Source organism: Cryptomeria japonica, chromosome 8 (genome assembly GCF_030272615.1).
Source record: "Cryptomeria japonica chromosome 8, Sugi_1.0, whole genome shotgun sequence".
NCBI lineage: Eukaryota > Viridiplantae > Streptophyta > Pinopsida > Cupressales > Cupressaceae > Cryptomeria > Cryptomeria japonica.
In genome coordinates, this window is record NC_081412.1 from 73,658,848 (window position 1) to 73,681,329 (window position 22,482).

Here is a 22,482-nt window from a genome sequence, read left to right on the forward strand (position 1 = left end):
GTATCAGTATTTTGATTTCTAGTTAATGATTGTTGGTTTTTGGTTTTTGGCATTTCTGCTTTGGACTTAGATGGTTTTTCCATCTTGTGTTGCCATCAATGCCAAAGGGGGAGATTTTTGGTATTATGGATGTGTTGCATTGGTTTTGTCATTGATGTCAATACTTATCAGCACTAAAGATATTTGGTGTTGAAAATATTCAGGACTAACCAAGTTACTGAGAGGGGAGGGGTGAATCAGTAACGCTTAAAACTTTTAATTCATTTCTGCACTTGCATATATTAAACCATTCATTCATTTAATCTACTGCATGCATGAAAATATAATCATTCACAACACATAACACAAAGATTTGGTGACCCAGAAACCTTCCAAATAGAAAGTAAAACTGGGGTGGGGGTGGTACCCACAAAACTTTGGTACTGCAGTAAAAGTTGGCCGGTTAAGGCTTACAATGATCACTTCTGATGATCTGCCCTATTAGAAGCAAATTTGGACTGCTAGGTCCACCTTGTTAGAGGATTTACAAACATACAATGAAGTATGCACTCAGTTAAGAGATTTACAAAAGACTGTTAAGTCTACCCGGTAAAAGGATTTACAAACTGATTCAACTGTTAGGATGAAACAGTAGATCTTGACTTACAACTTTATTGCTGATAAGATCCTTTGAGTATTGATCTCCTTCTGAGATAGATATGTCGATTCTGCTCCTTTACTGACTCTGCGAAAATGTTCTGGTCTGCTACCTTAATGCAGTTTCTGCTCTGCTCTTTTTAATTTCGCATATCCATACATCTTACATTTTTCTTACATACTACAGATGGTATAATACATCACATATATATACCGTCCATAATTACATTTACATTTCATAAAGTCGGCCTCATACGAATTAATAACATAAACTCATTCTTAAGTCGGCCTTACATAGGTGAACAAAATATTACTGACTCGGTAGATACTCAGTTCCTCAAGCTGGCTCGGTGATCTTCTGATACACGGCGTCCACTACAATACTCGGCATCGTCATGCTCTCGGTAAGAGTAGAAGCTCGGTCCATACTAGTCCCGAAGTGTAGCTTGGAACTCGGTAGCTGTGGTGACTCGGTAGATATAGTGTCACTCGGTAACCACTGGTGACTCGGTTTGAACTGACTTCTCGGTAACTGTTGTTTGTCTCATATGCTCGGTGACAGTCTTACTGCTCGGTTTAAACTGTTTAATCGGTGAGCTTTGCTGAATGCTCGGTATAGGCTGTGGACTGAGTGATGAGCTTGGTAACATTCAAAATCGAATAAGTGTTTTCACTAAGTGTATTCACTAATGACAAATATATCATTATTCCAACAATCTCCCCCTTTGGCATTAGTGACAAAAACACTTATGAGACAAAAATGAATCTGTCATGCTGACTTGATTCTTCAAAATTGATACCAATTGTAGATTGCTGTATATACCTGTATATCTCACTGTACATAACTCCCCCATAGAATATACATATGTTTCTATACACTTATCACTATACCAATTGTTATTTACATTCTCCCTTGATCATTCTCCCTTTGTCTCTAATATGTTCCATATTCTCCCCCTTTTTGACAATAATGCCAAAGAATAGATAACTCAAATAGAAATATTAAAGTGTGAGATAAACTCTGAGTGTACTTGTTTGATATGAGCCAAGGTCTTATCCCAATTTTCTTGCAAAATTGTGCAAATAGACAATGCAACTTGAACTTTGGCTGATAGTTCAATTACATGCTCTGCAACTGAAAAACTGTTATCATGGATCAATGTTTTGGAATGTGTAATGTGTTTCTGCATTGTATCCATGTTAGGAAGGATCATATTCTGAATATCTAACAATGTAGACCGGATCCTTGCATCTTCCCTAAGCAATTCTGATTGCTTATCTAATAGGAATCTGATGTTTGAATGGTGAGTTGAGCTTAAGCTGGGGTCAAGCTGCAACTGTTGTGCACTTACTTTCAGATCATCATCAATTTTCTTCAGTTGATCTCTGATTCCTTTTGTGAACTTAGTAACATCACATAACTTTGCACAAAATGAAGTTATATTATTAAAAGAATTTTCTAAATTGGCCAAAATAGTGGTCAATTCAACTTGTTTTATTGCTATCTGCTGAGCAATGTGCTCAAGCACCTTGTTATCAAATTTCTTCTCGGTTCTTTCTATCAGTTTCTCTTCTCCTGATGAGTCCTCATTGAATCTATTCACAGCCTCTTCGAGTTGTAGCAAAATGTGTTGAGAGGGATCAACTTTTATACCTAAGGCATCTGTGAGAATGGTCTTTGCATCGTTTATGATGTTGAATTCCCTATCTCTCTCACTTCTTAGTTGTTTTTGTTTTTCTTTCTGTTCTAACAACTGGCTGATCAATCTCATTTCATCAATTGATGCAGTATTGAGGTCTATTTGTGGAATGACAATCTCTTTATCCAGATCTATATCATCCTCTATAGCCTTGCCGGTAAGCAGAAGTTTTAAAGGTGTCTTTTGTATTACTTCTGTGCTTACTTCCTTATCCTTTGATGTAGTTACAATGGTTGATAAGGTTGGAGTAGCTGTTATAACTGGAATGGGATTTACTAGAGGAAGACTCATGGATGTACCGACTGTTCCCAAAATTGATGTACATGCAGGAGTGCTGATTGGTGTGATCATTTGTGCTAAAGAATGTGTCAAAACTAGAGAGGTTGCAAAACTTACTATACATGCTGTAGGAGAAGTTGTGATCTCGGTGACTGAAGAAGTCACTTGTTGCTCGGTAGAGGCAACACTCTGCATCTCAGTAGATAATGACATGCTCTGCAGCTCGGTGGATGAGAGGTAACTGTTGGGGTCTGGAGCTAAGAGGTGATTGGCAAGGATTGAGCAATAGATGTAGTTACTGTGCTTACAATCCTGCTGGCTGAAGCTGATGATGCAACGCCTTTCTGAGGTGAGTGAGGAAGAGATGCAATGACTTCTGTTGCTACCTGTTCAGGATCATCTTCTTCATCACCTATTATCACCGTGTCACCTTCTTCCTCAGCTATTATTACCGTGTCACATTCTTCCTCAGCTACTTCTTCTTCTTCCTTCTCCTCTTCATCCTCTTCATCATCTTTATCACCCTCAATTGTTACCGTGGGGTCAGATGGCATTGGCAGATTATATATCCTTTTCCACATAGTTGTGGCATTATTTACTATTGCTTCTATCTGCTTGGAGAGAACTAAGAAGGTATGAAACCTAAGTGTCATTTGGTGTTCATTCTCCTTTAATGCCTCTTTTACTTCTTTATATGTCAGGTTCAGTAACAACTGTTTTAAGGTTTGTGCATAAATGTCTTTGACAGTTTGCACTGCTGAAGTCCATCTTGGTCTAATCCTGACTAGAAGCTCATTTGGAATTTGAGAACTGATATCATCTGGGGTATATTTCCATTTACCCATTTTGTTCAGTAAAAGTTCCTCGATTTGCATCTTTTCTGCATCTGATCTGCTTTCATACTTCAGTGCCTTGAAGTTAGACATGCCAGATCCTTGTTCCAACTATTTCAATTTTTCTTCGAAGGTAGGAGGGGGTTTCCTGAATACAACTTCACTTTCTTTCTGCCCTTTCCTGGTTCTCCTTGTGAACACTGCAGTTTTAAGTTTGGGCTTGGTGATTACTACTTTGCCTTTCTTCTTTGGTGTTTCTGCTTCCTCTTCTGATTCCTCTTTTGTTTCTTCTGTTTCTTTAGCTGCCTTTCTCTTGGTACTGGTGATGGCCTTTGGAAGCTTGATTTCAAGCTCAATTCTGGCTTTGGCCTCATCATAAGTGCCAAATGCAGGGGTGTTGGGAATGGCTGGTTCATTTATCAGGGCTTCTATTATATCCCTTGCTTCATCTATGTTAATTTCATAGGGCAATGGTTTTACCCATGCCACTCGGGGTATGGCTACCTGGATGTAAACTTTATCACAGTCTACCATGAAGCATATATCATCCTTGTAATCTTTTACCAACTTAGGAGGAATCCTGAACCTGTTGTTCATTTTGTCCTTAAATTCTTCAAAATAATTATCCATTACTGTCTCAAAATTCTGACCTATTTCTGCTATAAACTCATTTATCTGATACAAAATTGGAGTATCCTTCCTCCATACTACTGTGCCTTTAGAAGGGAAAAAGTTTTGTACATAGAAAAATATACAAATCAACAAAGAACCGAATTTGCATGGATTATTCTTTGATGTCCTTATACTGTCCATGTTCTTGTTGAATTGTGTTAGTAAAACCTCTGCTAGGTCAAAATCCATGTTCTTCTTTACTACCTTGTAGGCAAGGTCTACTGCCTCACATGCCACACTATTTAGCCTACTGGAACTATACAGCTTATATGCAATGATAATAATACCAAATTTAAGTTCAACATCAGATACATTGTTAATTTTCAATCCTCTGCCATCCCACTCGGCAAGAGTTAACTCCTGCAGTTCGTCCCGACCTAGGGTTTTGGTGGATTTTGCTTTGTCTGACATCGGTAAACCTGTGATCCTATGAATCATCTTCTTTGTTATTAAGATAGGTTGATCTAACCATAGTTGCCCATCATGTACACGGCTCAATACATACCTAATCCATTTCACTTGAAAATTTCTTGGTAGGTGTGGGATATGGGTCAAACCTTTGATTTCCAAATGTCTATGCTCGGGTTTTAGGGTTTTGTCAACACATAGCTGACTTAGGGCATTGTCCATTTCTAAAGTCCCTAACTCTTGAATAGTGCATTTGAAATGAGTACGAATGTCATTGATAAGAAGTACCTTGGAAGGAATTCTGGACTGTGCTCCACTTGGGTCGAGTGATTCTGCGATTGCTGGAACGAGTTTGAAGTTCGGCACTGTCCATTTAACTCCTTTCACTAACATATTGGAAGTCTTCTTTGCCTTTCTCCTGCTGGTGGTGCTAGTGGAAGTCATTGCTGAATGGAACGAGTTCTTTTTAGATCCTTCGCTGCAAATTCGTCTTAAATCTCCTTAAGCACTTTGAAAACCTAAGCTCTTCGAATGCTGAATAACGCGGTGAAGAATGAAGTCGATTTTGCCCTTTTTATTAAAATTATGTCATTAATGCTTGATAAGTGGGTAGGTGAGATGACTTAATGAATTTAGCGATTGCTCGATAAGACTGACCTAACTCGGTAAGGTCTGCAGTTTTACCATGCTCGGTAACATTCAACTCGGTAAGTGACTTTTCTGTATGTATCGGAAATACTAATTTCATCGATCATGCTTTTGTATTTTGGAACTGCTTATGGTAAGGCTTTAAAAATGCAGTTCCTTATCTTCTTTAATGGATCTAATTTGTAATGGTGGGGTCACCCAATTCTTGAGTGACAGGACCATTGCTTGAATTATCCTGCTTGGTAGATTTAGGAACCCACTGCTGTCTCATCTGTTTCCGAATGTTGTCAGCTTTAGCTTTCTTTTCATCTTCAACCTTCTTTGTGTTCATGCAGTTCTTGGCTATATGTCCGAGTTCAGTGCATGTATAACATCTTATAGTTGTATCTTTCTTCCTTAGATGATGCCTTGTACAATTCATCCCAATGTGTCCATATTCTCCACAATAATGACATCTGCACTAGGTATTGTAATCCCAACCAAATATTGCTTTGACAATTTGTTCTGCTGGAGTGAATGTCTTTGTTCTACATTCTGATGCCTTGTGACCTTATTTCTTGCATTTGTGACATTTGCCTTCAAATTTTGGTTTCTCCTTGCATTCACTAGCCTTGTGACCATGCTGATTACAGCTGTAGCATTTGCCTTTGAATCTTGTCTTTCCATTGCTCCAACATTTGTTTGATGTGTGACCTGTCTTACCACAGTAATTGCATGTAGGCCTTTGATTTCTTTGGCTACCTTGCTCGGAAGATTCACCTTCTTCATTGTGACCAAGACCAGCTTTACCTTTTTGTTTGTGAAGATTTTGCTCATTTAATTGATCCAAGTCTGTTTGAGATTTCATCATCCTTTCATTTGCTTTCTTTTGAATATCTAGCTCATTTTTCAAACTTTCATTCTATTCTTTGAGAATTCTGATCTCTTCATTTGCATTGGAGAGTTGCTCGGTGAGATCTTCATGCTGTACAATTTCATTGTTTCTTCCTTCTATTTCATTTTGCATTTTATTCCTTTGTTCCAAGATTTCACAAAATCTTGCAGACTGAATTTCCTGTTCTCTTCTTAGCATCCTTACTTCTTTTTGTAGTAATCCATTTTTTTTTAGGAGTTCTTTGATTGCATTGTTTGCTTCATCTACTTCATTTGAACTACTTGTAGGAAAGAGATCTTCAATTTTTGTTTCAACATACTCATGATCATTTATTTCTTTTGCTAGTTCCTTTCTTCTTTTTAGGGATTGGGAAAGATGTTCTCTTGCTTCTTTGAGTTGTGCTATGGCCATTTCCAGATCTAGCTTTTCATTCTCAATAGCTTTGTCAAGTCTGAATATCTCCATTGTCTTGATCTTTTCTCAAGCTGTCAAACTTTTACTCTGAGAACCACAAAGCTCTGATACCAATTATTGAAAATATTCAGGACTAACCAAGTTACTGAGAGGGGAGGGGTGAATCAGTAACGCTTAAAACTTTTAATTCATTTCTGCACTTGCATATATTAAACCATTCATTCATTTAATCTACTGCATGCATGAAAATATAATCATTCACAACACATAACACAAAGATTTGGTGACCCAGAAACCTTCCAAATAGAAAGTAAAACTGGGGTGGGGATGGTACCCACAAAACTTTGGTACTGCAGTAAAAGTTGGATGGTTAAGGCTTACAATGATCACTTCTAATGATTTGCCCTGTTAGAAGCAAATTTGGACTGCTAGGTCCACCTTGTTAGAGGATTTACAAACATACAATGAAGTATGCACTCGGTTAAGAGATTTACAAAAGACTGTTAAGTCTACCCGGTAAAAGGATTTACAAACTGATTCAACTGTTAGGATGAAACAATAGATCTTGACTTACAACTTTATTGCTAATAAGATCCTTTGAGTATTGATCTCCTTCTGAGATAGATATGTCGATTCTGCTCCTTTACTGACTCTGCGAAAATGTTCTGGTCTGCTGCCTTAATGCAGTTTCTGCTCTGCTCTTTTTAATTTCGCATATCCATACATCTTACATTTTTCTTACATACTACAGATGGTATAATACATCACATATATATACCGTCCATAATTACATTTACATTTCATAAAGTCGGCCTCATACGAATTAATAACATAAACTCATTCTTAAGTCGGCCTTACATAGGTGAACAAAATATTACTGAGTCGGTAGATACTCGGTTCCTCAAGCTGGCTCGGTGATCTTCTGATACACGGCGTCCACTACAGTACTCGGCATCGTCATGCTCTCGGTAAGAGTAGAAGCTCAGTCCATACTAGTCCCGAAGTGTAGCTTGGAACTCGGTAGCTGTGGTGACTCGGTAGATATAGTGTCACTCGGTAACCACTGGTGACTCGGTTTGAACTGACTTCTCGGTAATTGCTGTTTGTCTCATATGCTCGGTGACAGTCTTACTGCTCGGTTTGAACTATTTAATCGGTGAGCTTTGCTGAATGCTCGGTATAGGCTGTGGACTGAGTGATGAGCTCGGTAACATTCAAAATCGAATAAGTGTTTTCACTAAGTGTATTCACTAATGACAAATATATCATTATTCCAACATTTGGTTATGTTCACTAGCATGTTCAGTGACTTATGCACAGTCATCGGTATCTGATTCACTGACAAGTTATATTGTTCACTGGAACTGAGGATGATCTATTATCATCTAGAGTTTACTTGGTTATGTCAAAGACATTGTTTGGACACTTGGTTTTGGTAATTTGGTTATTGGTCTAATTGAGTTTGCATATTTGTTGTTACCAGCAAATAGGTCTAGGTTATGGACCGACAAACATTATATATTCCAGATTAGCACGACACATTATGGAGATGTTTTATTGATTGGTTATTATTGTAAATGCATTGAGCCGACATGATGCATCACATATTGATTCATTTGTAATTGATTTAATTGTAATATTCTTAATGAGCTGACCTACACATTTGGTCTTAGGTTTTGGTATATATGTAAGATCTCATTTGTGAGATTATGTAAGAAGGTGTGGAAAAGGATAATAATAAGGTATATGCGAATATAAGCAGAGCTATACATGCATACATCATTTAAAGATTCAAGGAAGGTATGAAGAAGACAATCAGAGCTTAACCAGTACTGAATCCAGCATATGAAGATGCTATTTTGAGTAGTACATTATCATTGGATTTAACCATCCAATTGTAGTTAGTGTGACTCCCATTTTGTGATTGAGCAGTGAGCTCTAGGCAATTGGCATTTCTGCATGTGTAGACCCCATTTGTACACACATACTATCTATAGAAGTATCATCTGATTTTGGGTAAGGTTTCCCACCATGGTTTTTCCCCTTATAGGATTTTCACATACGAATATTTGCGTTGTGTTGTGGATGCTATTTGTATTTCTATTTCATGCATTAAACTTTACTGGTACTATTATTAACTATTAAATTGTCTACCAACATTAAGTTTGGTTAAGTATTATGCATTAAGCTTGGTTAAGTTATATTTGGGTTGAAATTAATAGACAACTGATTCACCGCCCCCCTCTCAATTGCTCCGGGTCCTAACACATAAACCAAATAATCACAATATTATAACACCAATATTTTATACATGGAGATCAAGCTAAGGGAAAAAACATGGTGGAGATGAACCCACATTATAATTATACTCTGTAAAAGTATAGAAATATTACAAACGGGAATGCACATGCATTCAAGTGCACTGCCTAGAGCTCATTGCTCAAAAGGTTAGGCTCATTGCCTTTAGAAAAATTATAGAAGATCATAGAGGCTTTTGAACTAAAAGATAACATCTACAAATCCCTGAAGATAGTTCTAGTTAAGTACAATAATCAAACTTTCCACACTTATCTCACTCTGCTCTGTCCTACTATTCTGCATTAATCCGGAGCACAAATCTATGACCTGCACACTTGAAACTACTCATAATTGATTTCTAGAACCTTCTTTTATAAAATGATCAAATTCATGGGCCTTATATATCCGCAACACAAAATCATATTGGCTACATGTTGGCTCAAGAACATTTAACATATTCACCAAACGCTTATATACAGTCATCTAAATTGGATCTCAAAATACTAATGTGGACCCAAAATAATTATCCACACGCTTCCCAAATGTCGTCTCAACATCCTCGATCACAAGAATAATCATCAAAATGGCTCCAACAGATCCATACAATAATCAATCACACAAGTCAGCTACATTACACTGTTCAACCCAAAAACCTCTTTACTGGATCTTCTAACTTGCACAATAATTATCATCGGAGGCTAAAATCATGGAATAAGGTACTCTAGGCATCTACCAAGCTTCCCTTAGCTTAGTAACACAAAATATTAAATTGAAATGAAATACAAATCAATATACTAAACTCTGCCGGATACTATATTCTAACCTACCAGACTTAATCAAATCTCCACTCAAACTTTTGATATAAGAAAATTAAATACTATAGATGAAATTATAGATCTGAGTTGCCATCAATGACAACATATGATGACCTATGCAGTGTCTCTTGACAATAATATATTCATATATATACACATATATATATATTCATATATCTATATCTATCTATATCTCCCTCATCACCATTCCTTCTCTTTCTCTCATGCACTCTCTCTCTCTCTCTCTTCATCTCTCTCCTCCTATCCCTCTATCTCTATTGGCAATCTACACTCTTATGAGAATAGTTGATGTTGTCATTGATGGAAACCAACTGGCAACCAACTAGCAATCATCTGTCAAATCCACCGGCAGTTACTGACACTGGCATAGTCTTCTACATTCACCGATAGCGGTAACAATGCATACTAGCACCCCAATCGATAGGGAATAAAATTTTGTTTATTGTATTTTAATGTAATTATCTTTTGTAAAGACGACATGGTAAATTGTAAAAGACTCATATATATATGAGATCTTGTAAGTCAAATGTATGAGGAATGAATGTAAGGAATAAAGGAGAGAGAAAATTTTGTATAAGGTTTTGGTAATGGACAGAGCTTAAATCGGTACTAAACCTAGTAGAGTTGATGTTGATTTGAAGCAGTACATTGTATTAGATTTTGATAATCCATTTTTTAAGTCAGTGAGACTTCTGTTTGGTGATTGAGCAGTGAGCTCTAGGCTACTAGCCTTCCTGCATGTGTAGGCCCCACATTGTAAGTAATATTTATCCATTGGCTAGTGAGTGAATATTGTGGGTCACAAATCCCACCGAGGTTTTTCCCACATCAGGTTTCCTTGTTAAATATCTTGTGTTATGGTGTGTTTTCTATGTTGTCTCTATTGTTCTTGTTTACTGCATTAATTCTTATTTACCGATACACTATTTTGGGATGCAAAGTTCTTAATATGGTTAAATCTTTTGCTAATCGGTTAGACACTGATTCACCCCCCCTTCTCAGTGTCTTTGGGACTGCCATTGATTCTAACAATTGGTATCAAAGCCTGGTCCTCTATTTTCAAAAGCCTAACAACTTGAGGAAGATTCTGACACCGGTACAGATGGAGAACTTAAGGAAACAATTAGAAGGAGCTCTTGTAGATTATGATGCTGAAAAATTGAAGAACATCAGATTGGAGGAAGAACTTAAAGCTGCTCAAGAATTTCTTTTGGCACTTCATAATAACCTGGTTATTGCAAAGAACAAAAGAAAAGAACATATGCAGATGCAAAATGAGGATGATGAAATAGAAACCCTTAGGGAACTTGCAAACAAGTTGAGACAAGAAAATAATACTATGAAGAATGAAATGCAAGATATGACTATGAGGTTTTGTAAAGACATTGAAGATAGAAAGAAAAATGAAGATGACTTAACTAGGAGAATCAATGATGCTAGAAATGAAAATCTAAGACTTAGTCATGAAAATGATATGTTGAAGACATATCTTATTCACACGCAACATGATAAAATTGAGCTTATGAGACAAAAGGGAATTTTGGAAAATGAGTTGGCTACTGCAAATCAACACAAAGAGAAATTCAAAAAAAGTTTAGAGCAACTTGATAACATGCTGAAAAGTTAGAAACCTAATGGAAATACAAATGGAATTGGATTTGAAGTTGGAGAAAGTTTTGGTACTGCAAACAATCTAGATCAGAACAAACCGGTAAGACAACCTAATGCTTACAAGTTTAATGAAAAATGTTTCAATTGGAACAAATATGGCCATAAAGCAAATCAATGTAGATTTAGAAACAATCAGAATATTAATGCACCCACTGATCAATGTTCCAAATGCAAAAATGTTTGTCATAATTTAGAAAACTACAAAATGAATGTGAAATGCTATGTTTGTGGAAGATATGGACACTTATCTAATCAATGTAGAACACAAACCGACATAGGATATGGAAAAGCTATTCAGAAGAATAATGTGACTTGTTATGCTTGTAACAAAATTAGACATACTACAAAATTTGGTAGAACCAAGACTTCATCGGCAAATAATAAAGGATCTAGTTTGAAAGGCAAAGAAAAGGTAGATGAGGTAAAACAAGAATTTTCAAAACAATGGATGAGGAAGAGAGATCATAATGTTGATGAGACTATCTCTATACTGGTAGAACAGAGTAAACCTCCACCGGCAGGAGAATCTTCATCCAACTAAGAAGTAACCCTTTGGGGGTAATGTAGAAAATTGAATATCATGTAGATTACCCTCGGTCGATGGTGAGAAGATATATTTCTTCTTTACTAGAAAATGTGTTAAGTTTTCACTTAACCGACAAGCATTTAATGCGGTTGGTAAGAGAAAAGTCATTATAAATCATCGGATTTCCCTCATTTTTGATTCACTAAGCATTCAAATTAGTAGAGAGCATGTAAAAGAGAAAAGACATTCAAGGTGAAGGTGTGAAGTGATATTTTCAAGCATTCAAAATACTTTAAGGCAGCTCAAGGTATTTTTCAATGGCTTCTTCTTCTGCTCTTGAGTTTATTGCAAAACCTACTATTGTGGAAAATGTAAAACTCCCTAGGACCATGTTTAAAATAATTCCCGAAGTAGCTAAGCAAGATGATTCCATAAGAGCATTTTCAAAAATTCCTAAAGGTGTAGCTTATGTTGAAGACCCTAGGATGTATATACATTGCAATATAGAAAAACTAGGTTTTGAAGATTTGATGAGAATGTTTACCAATGTAATTTGTGATGAACATGGTGTGGTTAAACCCGAGCACAAGATTGTAGAAACTCTAGGTTTTGTGAAAATACTGAACATTCCCAAATTTTTGGAAGTAGTGAGAATTGTCCTAAGTAGAGCGTGTGGAGAATTTTCTATGGTTGGATTATGTCTACAAAATAACCCGCCAAGCAATTAGGACAGTAACTAGCTTACCCTCAATTGGCAGCAGACCTGACAAAACAAAGAAAGTTCCTAACAACAAAGAAATGACCCTAATTGGAGCAACATTTGACAGTAGATCACTAAGAGTGAATGACATCAAAGACATCAATGTGAGATTCATAAGTATGGTGCTAGGTTACAAGACTACACATACAAACAGGCTTAATTCAATTTCTAGTATTTGCATTAATAGTGCTTATGAAATGGTTAACACCAATGCAATGATAGATGTGTGTGAATGGCTGAAAGATGAACTCATTGATAATTTGAAAAAGATTAAAGGAGATAAGAAAGGGACATTTTTCTTCGGTAATCTTTTAGTATGATTAATGTTGTATTTCACTAAAGAAATCCCTAGTACAGGACCTAAAGATTTTGGATATGACATACCGGTAGGAAAACAATTACAAGAAGCTTTTATTGGCATGGGAATTACAAAGCACAACAACATAACTAAATACTTTAAAGATTTTCAAGCTAAAATGAAAACCAAAGAAAGACTACCATAGAGTGTAGTGGACAAATATGACAAAGAAATCTATTTTGTCATCAAGAAGGATGAGACATGGATGGAAGTTGTACTCCCTAGGACTATATGGGTTACTGAAATGGGATATGAGGTAGATCTCAACATTATTGAGACTTATGCAAAAGCTTTGTTAGATGCACCAAGAGAACCCACATAACAAGTTTTTGGTAGTGCTGAAACTATTGAAAGTAATGTGAAAGTAATGAAGAAAAGGAAGAAAAGATAAAAATATATTAAAGATGCATCAAAGAAGGTACAAGAAATTAAAGAAAATGTAATGAACATCAGTGGGATATCAGCTAGTGAGCTAGAAGGACTGCAACCGGAGGTACACATTTCACCAGTTGGCACATCCTCTGACAGTGAGAAACCAATAGAGTTCAAGAGAGTTGAGAGGAAGAGAAAACGTTCATCGATACCCTCTCCTTCACCCAAGAGAATAAGGAATTTAAGGAAGAAACAAAAGGTAGTAAGGGGACCATGAAATAAATTAACACCAAAGAAGAAACAACAACATGTCACCCCTTCTTTAAATGATTTACTAAATGAAATAACTGATGATGGAAATTTGGCCAATGTACACCAATTGTATAACACATTCACTGATTCAGACAAGGAAAGCATTGAGAACAATATAATTTTACATATGGATATATACAAAAAAGGTTTTAATTGAAGTAGTGGATGACTTACCCAATGATCTGTATAGGAGATTGGAGGCAAAAAGGATTGTAGTGATGGAATTGGATAAGAAACTAAAAGTTGAAAAACTTCTAGCTATACATCCGATAAACTCAAAAGAGGAAATTGATGAACTAATCTTAGAGGCTAACCGATCTATTTTTGCCAGTGGTCACTGGCAAGTAAGTTTAATGGCAGGTAGAGTAAAAGAGATTGGAGATGAAATTGCCAATAATTGGGATATATTCTTTGTGGAGAAGGAAAAACAAGAGGAAATGAACCAGCCAAAGAAAAAATTCAAAGTGTATCAAAAGGATAAGGACAAAGGGAAAGGTAAAATTGGTGGTATTCCAAACATTAAGATCATTGACAATTTACCACCTCCTTTGGATACTGCACCGGTATGTATTGATGATCCACCGGTTACTGATACTGAAGGTATCACACATGATGACACTAATCCTGAATCTGAGATACTATTCACCATAAATGTGGACACTCAGAAAGTGAATATTATTGTGGACAAGGATAGTGCAGAGGTTAAGGATGACAATGTTGACTATGGCAACATGGTAGAAAAACTAGTAGAGACTGTTGAGGTTAAGATCCCAACCCAAATAGAGCAATCATCACAAACAGAGCAATCATTACAAACAAAGCAACCATTGGATACTGGGAAGAATACTGAAGGTATATATGCTGGCATAGGGCCGCCAAAGACTGAAATATCGACAATTGAGCATACAGAGAAACCTACTGAGGCAGAGGTACATACCATGGCAGAGAAACCGACAATCACTATGACTTCAAAGCAGTCTAAGAGAAACCCTTGCTAGTTGAGATGCAAACATAGACTGATCCACTAGAGGTAAACACAAGCAAAATGGCTACAACTGATAGAAGCATAGAGGTAATAAAGGCAATTGGTTAGACATCTGACACATCATCAAGTGAATTCAAACCTACTAATGTAACAAAGGTACTCTTGGATTCAATTAAAAAGATAATGGATTGCTATGCTTTGGCCTACAAAGCAATTGATGACACCATACCAATTCTTAAATTGATTGCACTGAAATGTAACATAGATCATGTTAAGGATTCTTTAGGTAAATTGGACACATTATCCAAATTTATTGTTGATAATGTAATAACGGTTGATAAAGTGAATGAGGATACAATAAAGGACAAAGTTGAAAAGGAAAAGAATAAATTATTTGATGACACCATAAAGAAGTGCACAAAACACATGAATACACTATTACCAGCATTGAACTCTACAATTTTGGAATACAAAGAGTTGCACAAAGAAACATGCAAACCACACATTCTAACAGAGGATATAGACAAGGAAATCAGTAAAATGTAGAAAGAAATTGAAGACATAGCTGACAACGTAATTGGCTCATCCAGCCACATATCAGTTTTTGAGCAAGATATGGTAGGCTTTGAAGAAAAACTAGAGAAACTTGAGAAAGAAAAGGCAACGATTAAGTCTAATGCTAGAGAACTGAATAATAAACTTGGTCCAAAACTGGACAATCTTATCTCTCTTAGAATGGAAATATCTAAGGCATTAGTTCAAGGAGAACGATCATCAGAAGAGCACATGCATCATCTCACTGAAATGATCCAATAGACTAAGGCAACCTTAAATGACAACAAAAGGTTTATGCAGAGTCTTAATTTGGTTTTAGCATGTAGCTTTCTGATTGTAATCAACCGGTTACAAACCTTGAGGTGAAATTTTTGCACTCGTTTGACAATTTTTGACTACCTTTGTCATTCATGTCAAAGGGGGAGTAGTGGAGAGAAAAATGATTATTCAGAGGAGATCATTTGCTTAGGGGAGCACATCTTTTTTGAAACTTTTTGGACTTCAGTTTTTGGAATAGTTTTTGGATTTTTCTCATGAGTGTTGCCATCAATGCCAAAGGGGGAGATTGTTGGCATTCTACACTCTTGTGAGAATAGTTGATGTTGTTATTGATGGAAACCACCTAGAAACCAACTAGAGATCATTTGTCAAACCCACTGGTTGTTATCGGCACCAACATAGTCTTCTACATTCATCGACAGGCACTTCACCGACAATGACAACAATGCATACCAACACCCCAGCCGACAGGGAATAAACATTTGTTTATTGTATTTTAATGGAATTATCTTTTTTAAAGTTGACATGGTACATTGTTAAAGACTCATATATGTATGAGATCTTGTAAGTTAAATGTATGAGGAATGAATGTAAGGTATAGAGGAGAGAGAAAATTTTGTATAAGGTTTTGGTAATGGATTGAGCTTAAACCTATACTGAACTTGGAATAGTTGATGCTGATCTAAAGTAGTACATTGTATTGGATTTTGATAATCCAATTTGTAAGTAAGTGAGACTTTTGTTTTGTGACTGAGCAGTGAGCTCTAGGCTGCTAGCCTTCTTGCATGTGTAGGCCCCTCTTTGTAAGTAATATTTATTCATTGGCCAGTGAGTGAATATTGTGGGTTACAAATCCCATCGAGGTTTTTCCCACACTGGGTTTCCTCATTAAATATCTTGTGTTATGGTGTGTTTTCTATGTTGTCTCTATTGTTACTGTTTATTTCATTAATTCTTATTTATCCATACACTATTTTGGGATGCAAAGTTCTTAAAAAGGTTAAATCTTCTACTAACTAGTTAGAGACTGATTCACCCCCCCTCTTAGTGTCTTTGGGACTGTCATTGATTCTAATAGTCTCTATCTCTCTCTCTCAACCTACTCTCCCTATCTTTATCTATCTCTCTTTCTCCCTCTCTCTCTCTCTCTCTCTCTCTCTCTCTCTCTCTCTCTCCCTTTCTCTCTATCTCTAATCCCCTTTCTCTTCTCAACCCCCCTCTCTCTCTCCATTTCTTTCTCTATCTCCCTCTCTCCCTCTTTGTGTATCTCTCTTCCTCACTCTCCCTCTCTCCCTCTCTCTCTCTCTCTCTTTCTATATCTCTCTCTCAACCTTCATTCCCCCTCTTTCTCTATCTCTCTCCCTCACTCTCCCTCTATCCCTCTTTCTTTATCTCTCTCTCTAACTCTCCCTCTCCCCCTCTTTCTCTATCTCTCTCCCTCTTTCTCTATCTCTCTCCCTCACTATCCCTCTTTCTCTCTCTCCCTCTTTCTCTTTCTCTCTCTCACTCCCCTTCCTCGCTCCCTCTCTCAACCTCCCTTCCCCCTCTTTCTCTCTCCCTCTCCCTCTCCCTCTCTCTCTCTCTCACACACACACTCTCTCTCTATCCCTCACTTTCCCTCTCCCTCTTTCTCTATCTCTCTCCCTCTCTCCCAATTTATCCATCTCCTTCTCTCTTTCACTCTAAACTTCCCTCCCCCCCTCTCTCCCTCAACCTCCCTTCTCCCACTTTCTCTATCTCTCTCCCTCACTCTCCCTTTCTCCATATATATATATATATATACATCATACACACACACACACATCCTCCCTTCCCCCTCTTTCTCCATCTATCTCCCTCACTATCCCTTTTGTTGGGATCCAAGAATATTGAGAGGGGGGGGTGAATAAGTGTTCTGTTGGTAAGATATGATTTTACCCTTTTATAACATACACATATAAACCAGTAAATGAAGAAACATATAACTTGAAGCAAATAAACCATCCACATAAATCAACATGATAAAACACATAATTTATACGGGTAAAACCTCAAAGAGGAAAAACCACAGTGGGATTTGTGACCCACAATATCAGTTCACTAGCCATATGAAAGGATATTACATAAAATGGGGGCCTACACATGCAGGAAGGCACACTACCTAGAGCACACTGCTCATCACAAAAAGAGTCTCACTGAATACAAGCTTCTACTAAAATAAAATAGTAATAATGAACTCACAAAATGCATGTGCTATGCAAAAAAGAGTTCTAGATATAGTTTTGTTGGCATTATGTGAACCTATATGAGGACATGATGACATTGTATGTTGTCATTGATGTCAATATGTTGAAGAAGAGAGAACCAGTATGTTACCAAGAACTAGTATATATGAGAACCGGTATAACATTGTGAACCGGTATATGTGCCAAAGTGAAGTGGTGCGTTTGTTTAAGGTGAACTAACATGTGGTTATGGGAACCGATACATGGAAGCTTTGTATGACTACCAGTTGGTAGTCTCAACTTCAGGGTTTCCGGTTGAAGTGCTTCAAGCTTGTGTGACTCAACTGGTGACTTTGTGTGATGAGTTAGCATTATAACAAAGAACAGATTGTGTTGCCACGTCAGTCTTGTGCATGTGAAGGATCTTGCATGAAGGAGATTGTTCCTATCTACCTCAAGAATGTGAGAAGTTTGTAAATGATGAAAACGCATGATGGGTTATCAGCCACCATGAAAGTGGTGGAGAATGAATGATGGAGAATGTCTTGAGATCAGTTCAAGACAGTTGCATTTAATGCAATATGCTCAATGGTCAGGATTGAACTGTTTGAATTTCTTAACCTAACAGGTTTAGGGTTTAGGGTTTATGCTACCGACCTATCTATTTTTTATAAGGTCAATGTTGTGTTTCTTTATGTGTTTGTTGGCAAAAGTTGTGTGTGTGTATCCAAGTGAAGAGATAACTGATTCTTTCCAGATGAGAGGAGATAAGTGATACCTGTAGAGTGTAAGTGCAGAAGGTGAAGAGGAGCAAAAGCAGATCTGCATTGGCATTGAGTGTTGTTACTAGATCATTGTAATACCTGTTGATCTCTAACCACTTCAATAGTTGGAAAATTCCTTAATAGGGTAGCTTTAACCGGCTTACTATAAATCCTTTAATAGGGTGACTCAAAACCATTGAGTTCTTGAAATCCTCTAACAAGGTAACCTTTAATAGGGTTTAACCCTTAACTGGGTATTCTAGCCATCCCTTAACTAGGTGATCGCTAATAGGATCGGTTCCTAACACAACCTATTGTATCAATCTTTAACCAGACAAGGCTCCTAATAGAGAAAAATTCTAAAGAGTTCAAAAATAGCTTGTGGGTATTCATCCCCACCGTGGTTTTTCCCAGATGGGTTTCCACATGAAAAATCTATTTGTCATGTGTGGTGTTTTTCATGTGATGGTTTAAGTGATTTGTGTCTGAAGGTAAATCATGTTGATCTAGTTGTTTATATATCTTTGATGATAGATTACCCATTCATGCACTAGGGTGAAATGGATATGAAGTATTAGATTGTATGAAAAGATAAGTGTCAACTGGTTTATTCATGTCTCAGTTATTCTGGGTTTTGTCGGTTGTACTCTGTTTAAGACCAGTGTTATTGTTTGTCTACTTAATCATAGTGTCTGCTGACAAACCAGTTTAGGATTGTGTTTTTGTCTGTACTGGTTCACCCCCCCCTCTCAGTACCGGTTTGGTACTATCCATTCATCATTGAGTTATCAATTGGTATCAGAGCATCTGAAATTATCTCTTTTCAACTTTGGACCTTCCCTCTTCATCATTAGACTGGGATCTTTTCCAAAAGTAGTTAAGCTTATAACATAGAGGACCTGGAGCTATGTTGAGAATGCTTATATTTCCCCTACCGATACTCTCACTGATGACCAAAAGAGGGAGATGCAGGAGAATGGGCAAGTCATGGAAGCCCTAATTAGTAGTTTATTTGACATTGAGTTTATTGATGTCCAAGATAAAGTAAATCCCAAAGAGATATGGGATACTCTTGAAAATATCTATGGTGGTGATGAGCATGTAAAACAAGCTAATGAAGAAAGCCTTAGGGGGAAGTTTGAAGACATGTGGATGGTTGAAGGTGAGACCATTCAATAGTATGGAATAAGAATCAAAACTATTGATAGAGATATCAAGAGTGTAGGTGGTAAAATGGAAGATTCCACTATGGTAAGAAAAGTCCTGAGATCCTTATTACCGATCTATGCAATAAGGGTTGCTACTATTCAGGAGTTGAGATCAATAGACAAGACTAAGGTATCCCTAGACTCCATCATTGCAAAGTTGATAGCCTATGAGCTAAATAGTTTTGATGGCAATGTTCAAAAGACTGAATCAACTTTTAAAGCTTCTGCTATACAATCTAGAAAAGGAAAAGAAGCTAGCACTAGTGGTGAACCAAGACAAAGAAGAGAAATGGATGATGAGGAGATTCTGATGGCATTTGAAGCTCTTCTTGCTAGGAAACTTCCTGAAGGAACTGGTAAATACAAAGTTAAGCTCCCTTTGAAATGCTTTACTTGTAATCGGATAGGACATATTGTTGTAAACTGTCCTAAAGGTGACAACAAGAACAAACCAGAAAGGTTCAAGAAATTCAAAGGACAAAACCAAAGAAACTATTTTATGGCAGTTGATGAAGGTGTCACAGATGAGGAGTCAGAAGATGAAGAAAATGAAGATATTGTGTTTGTTGCTGTCAAGGAAGATGTGTCAGACAAGAAGGCTCTTGTCTCCTACTTTGATAATTCCAATGAGTGGATTATTGACAGTGGTTGTTTGTACCATATGACTGGTGATCAGAGCAAGTTTCTATCCTTGGAAGAGTATGATGGTGGTGTAGTTCACTTTGGTAATGATGCACCATGTATGGTCAAAGGTAGAGGGTCCATCTCTCTGAATGGAAAGAGTAGTGTTGACAATGTGTATTGGATTGATGGTCTCAGAAACAACCTTCTGAGTGTTGCCAAGCTGAATGATAGTGGTCTCACTCTGGAATTCAAGAATGGAGTGTGCAGAATCAAAGGAAAGAGTGGTGAATTTGTGGCCACATGCATTTTGACCAAAGGTAACCTGTTTCAGCTAAATGCAAATATCAGTTTATGTCTTATGGCTAAATTTGATGATAGCTGGATATGGCATAGAAGACTCTACCATGTAAACTTTGATAACATTGTGAAGGCCAATAAGATCAAGGTAGTTAGAGGGTTGCTGGTGCTGAGAAAACTAGAAAATACCTTGTGTAGAGAGTGTCAACTAGGGAAAATGTCTCCCTCAACCTTCAAAGGTAAACCTTTCCCTGCTGACAATTTACTTTATCTGGTGCATACTGATTTCTGTGGTCCTATGAAAACTAGGAGTGTGCAAGGTGATAGGTACTTCATGATTCTTACTGATGACTGCTCAAGAATGATGTGGGTCACATTCTTGAAAGATAAGTTTGAAGCTTTTGGAAAGTTCAAAGCTTTCAGAGCATTAGTGGAGAAGGAAAGCGGTAAAAGGATCAAGTATCTTAGAACTGATCAAGGAGGGGAATTCACTTTTGATGAATTAAACAAGTACTGTGAAGAACATGGCATCACGAGGCAATTGTCTGCCTCCTGGACTACATAGCAGAATGGCTAGCAGAGAGAAATAATCGGATTATGGTTGAAGCAACAAGAACAATGTTGATTCAAGGAAAGGTTGCTCACACATTTTGGAGAGAAGCAGTGAGCACTACAGTCTACACAATGAACCAAGTACTCATGAAGAAAGGTAAGGATAAAACTCCTTATGAGTATTGGACTGGTAAGACGCCTGTGGTTAGCTACTTTAGAGTGTTTGGTAGCAAATGTTACATCAAGAGGAGTGAACACCAGAGAAAATTTGATGCGAAATGTGATGAGGGAATATTCCTAGGGTATTCCACCAAGAGCAAAGCTCTCAAGTGTTTCAATAATAGGACTCAGAGAATTATATAAAGAATCAATGTAAGAGTTGATGAAACCTCTGAGAAAACTAAGGAAACTGGCAGTGAGAAAGTGGTAAATGAACCAGTTGTAACCTTTGGGGAACCAGTTGCTAGTCAACCAAGTACTAGTAACAGTGTTCCTACACCGGTAGATGTAGATTGATACTGATGGAGATGAGGATGAAGAAGAAAAGCAAGAGGAATCTGTTAAGACCATTCCTCGGTATGTCGAGCTGAATCATGGTCATAAGCAGATCATAGGAGATAAGGATGCAGGAATCCTTTCAAGAAGAAAGCTCAGAGAAAACTCATGTATGATCTCTAAATTTGAGCCTAAATCATTCAAAGTGGCACATAAAGATGAAGACTGGATCAAGGCAATGGAAGTGGAACTTGACCAGATAGAGAGAAATGGTACATGGTCTTTGGTACCTAGACCGAAGCATAAAAATGTCATAGGTACCAAATGGGTTTTTAGAAATAAGCTGAATGAGGATGGCACAATGATTAGAAACAAAGCCAGGCTGGTGTATATAGGATATGCCCAAGAAGAACGAGAAGGCTATGGAGAAACCTTTTCTCCTGTAGCCAGATTGGAAGGAGTTCATATGCTTCTTGCATATTCAACTTTTAAAGGATTCAAAGTATATCAAATGGATGTAAAATCTGCATTCCTAAATGGTGTACTTGAATAGGAGGTGAATATAGAGAAACCAGATGGGTTTTCCTTATCTCAAGACAGTGACATGGTGTGTAGGCTACATAAAGCCTTATATGGTCTAAAGCAGGCACCTAGAGCATGGTATGAATGCCTGCACTCCCATCTTGTGAAGATTGGATTTGAGAGAACAAGTGAATATATCAATATCTACTTGAAGTCTGAAGGAGATCAGATCCTGATCTGTGAGGTATTTGTTGATGACATTATCTTTGGTGGAGATGATAAGATGAGTCATGAGTTTGCAGATGAGATGAAGAAAGAGTTTGAGATGTCACTCATAGGGGAGATTAAGTACTTCATTGGACTGTAGATTCAGCAGATGAAAGATGGAATCTTTATCACT

The 22,482-nt window shown here is 37.2% G+C and overlaps 1 protein-coding gene across 1 annotated transcript in view; it reads left to right on the plus strand.

The window, feature by feature from the left end:
- LOC131857525 (uncharacterized) overlaps nt 1-22,482 on the plus strand; it is a 107,051-nt gene that overhangs the window by 17,244 nt on the left and 67,325 nt on the right. Inside the window, exon 2 of the mRNA XM_059210187.1 lies at nt 14,263-14,526. Coding sequence (XP_059066170.1) covers nt 14,263-14,526 — 264 coding nt within the window. The remainder of the gene's footprint in view (nt 1-14,262; nt 14,527-22,482) is intronic.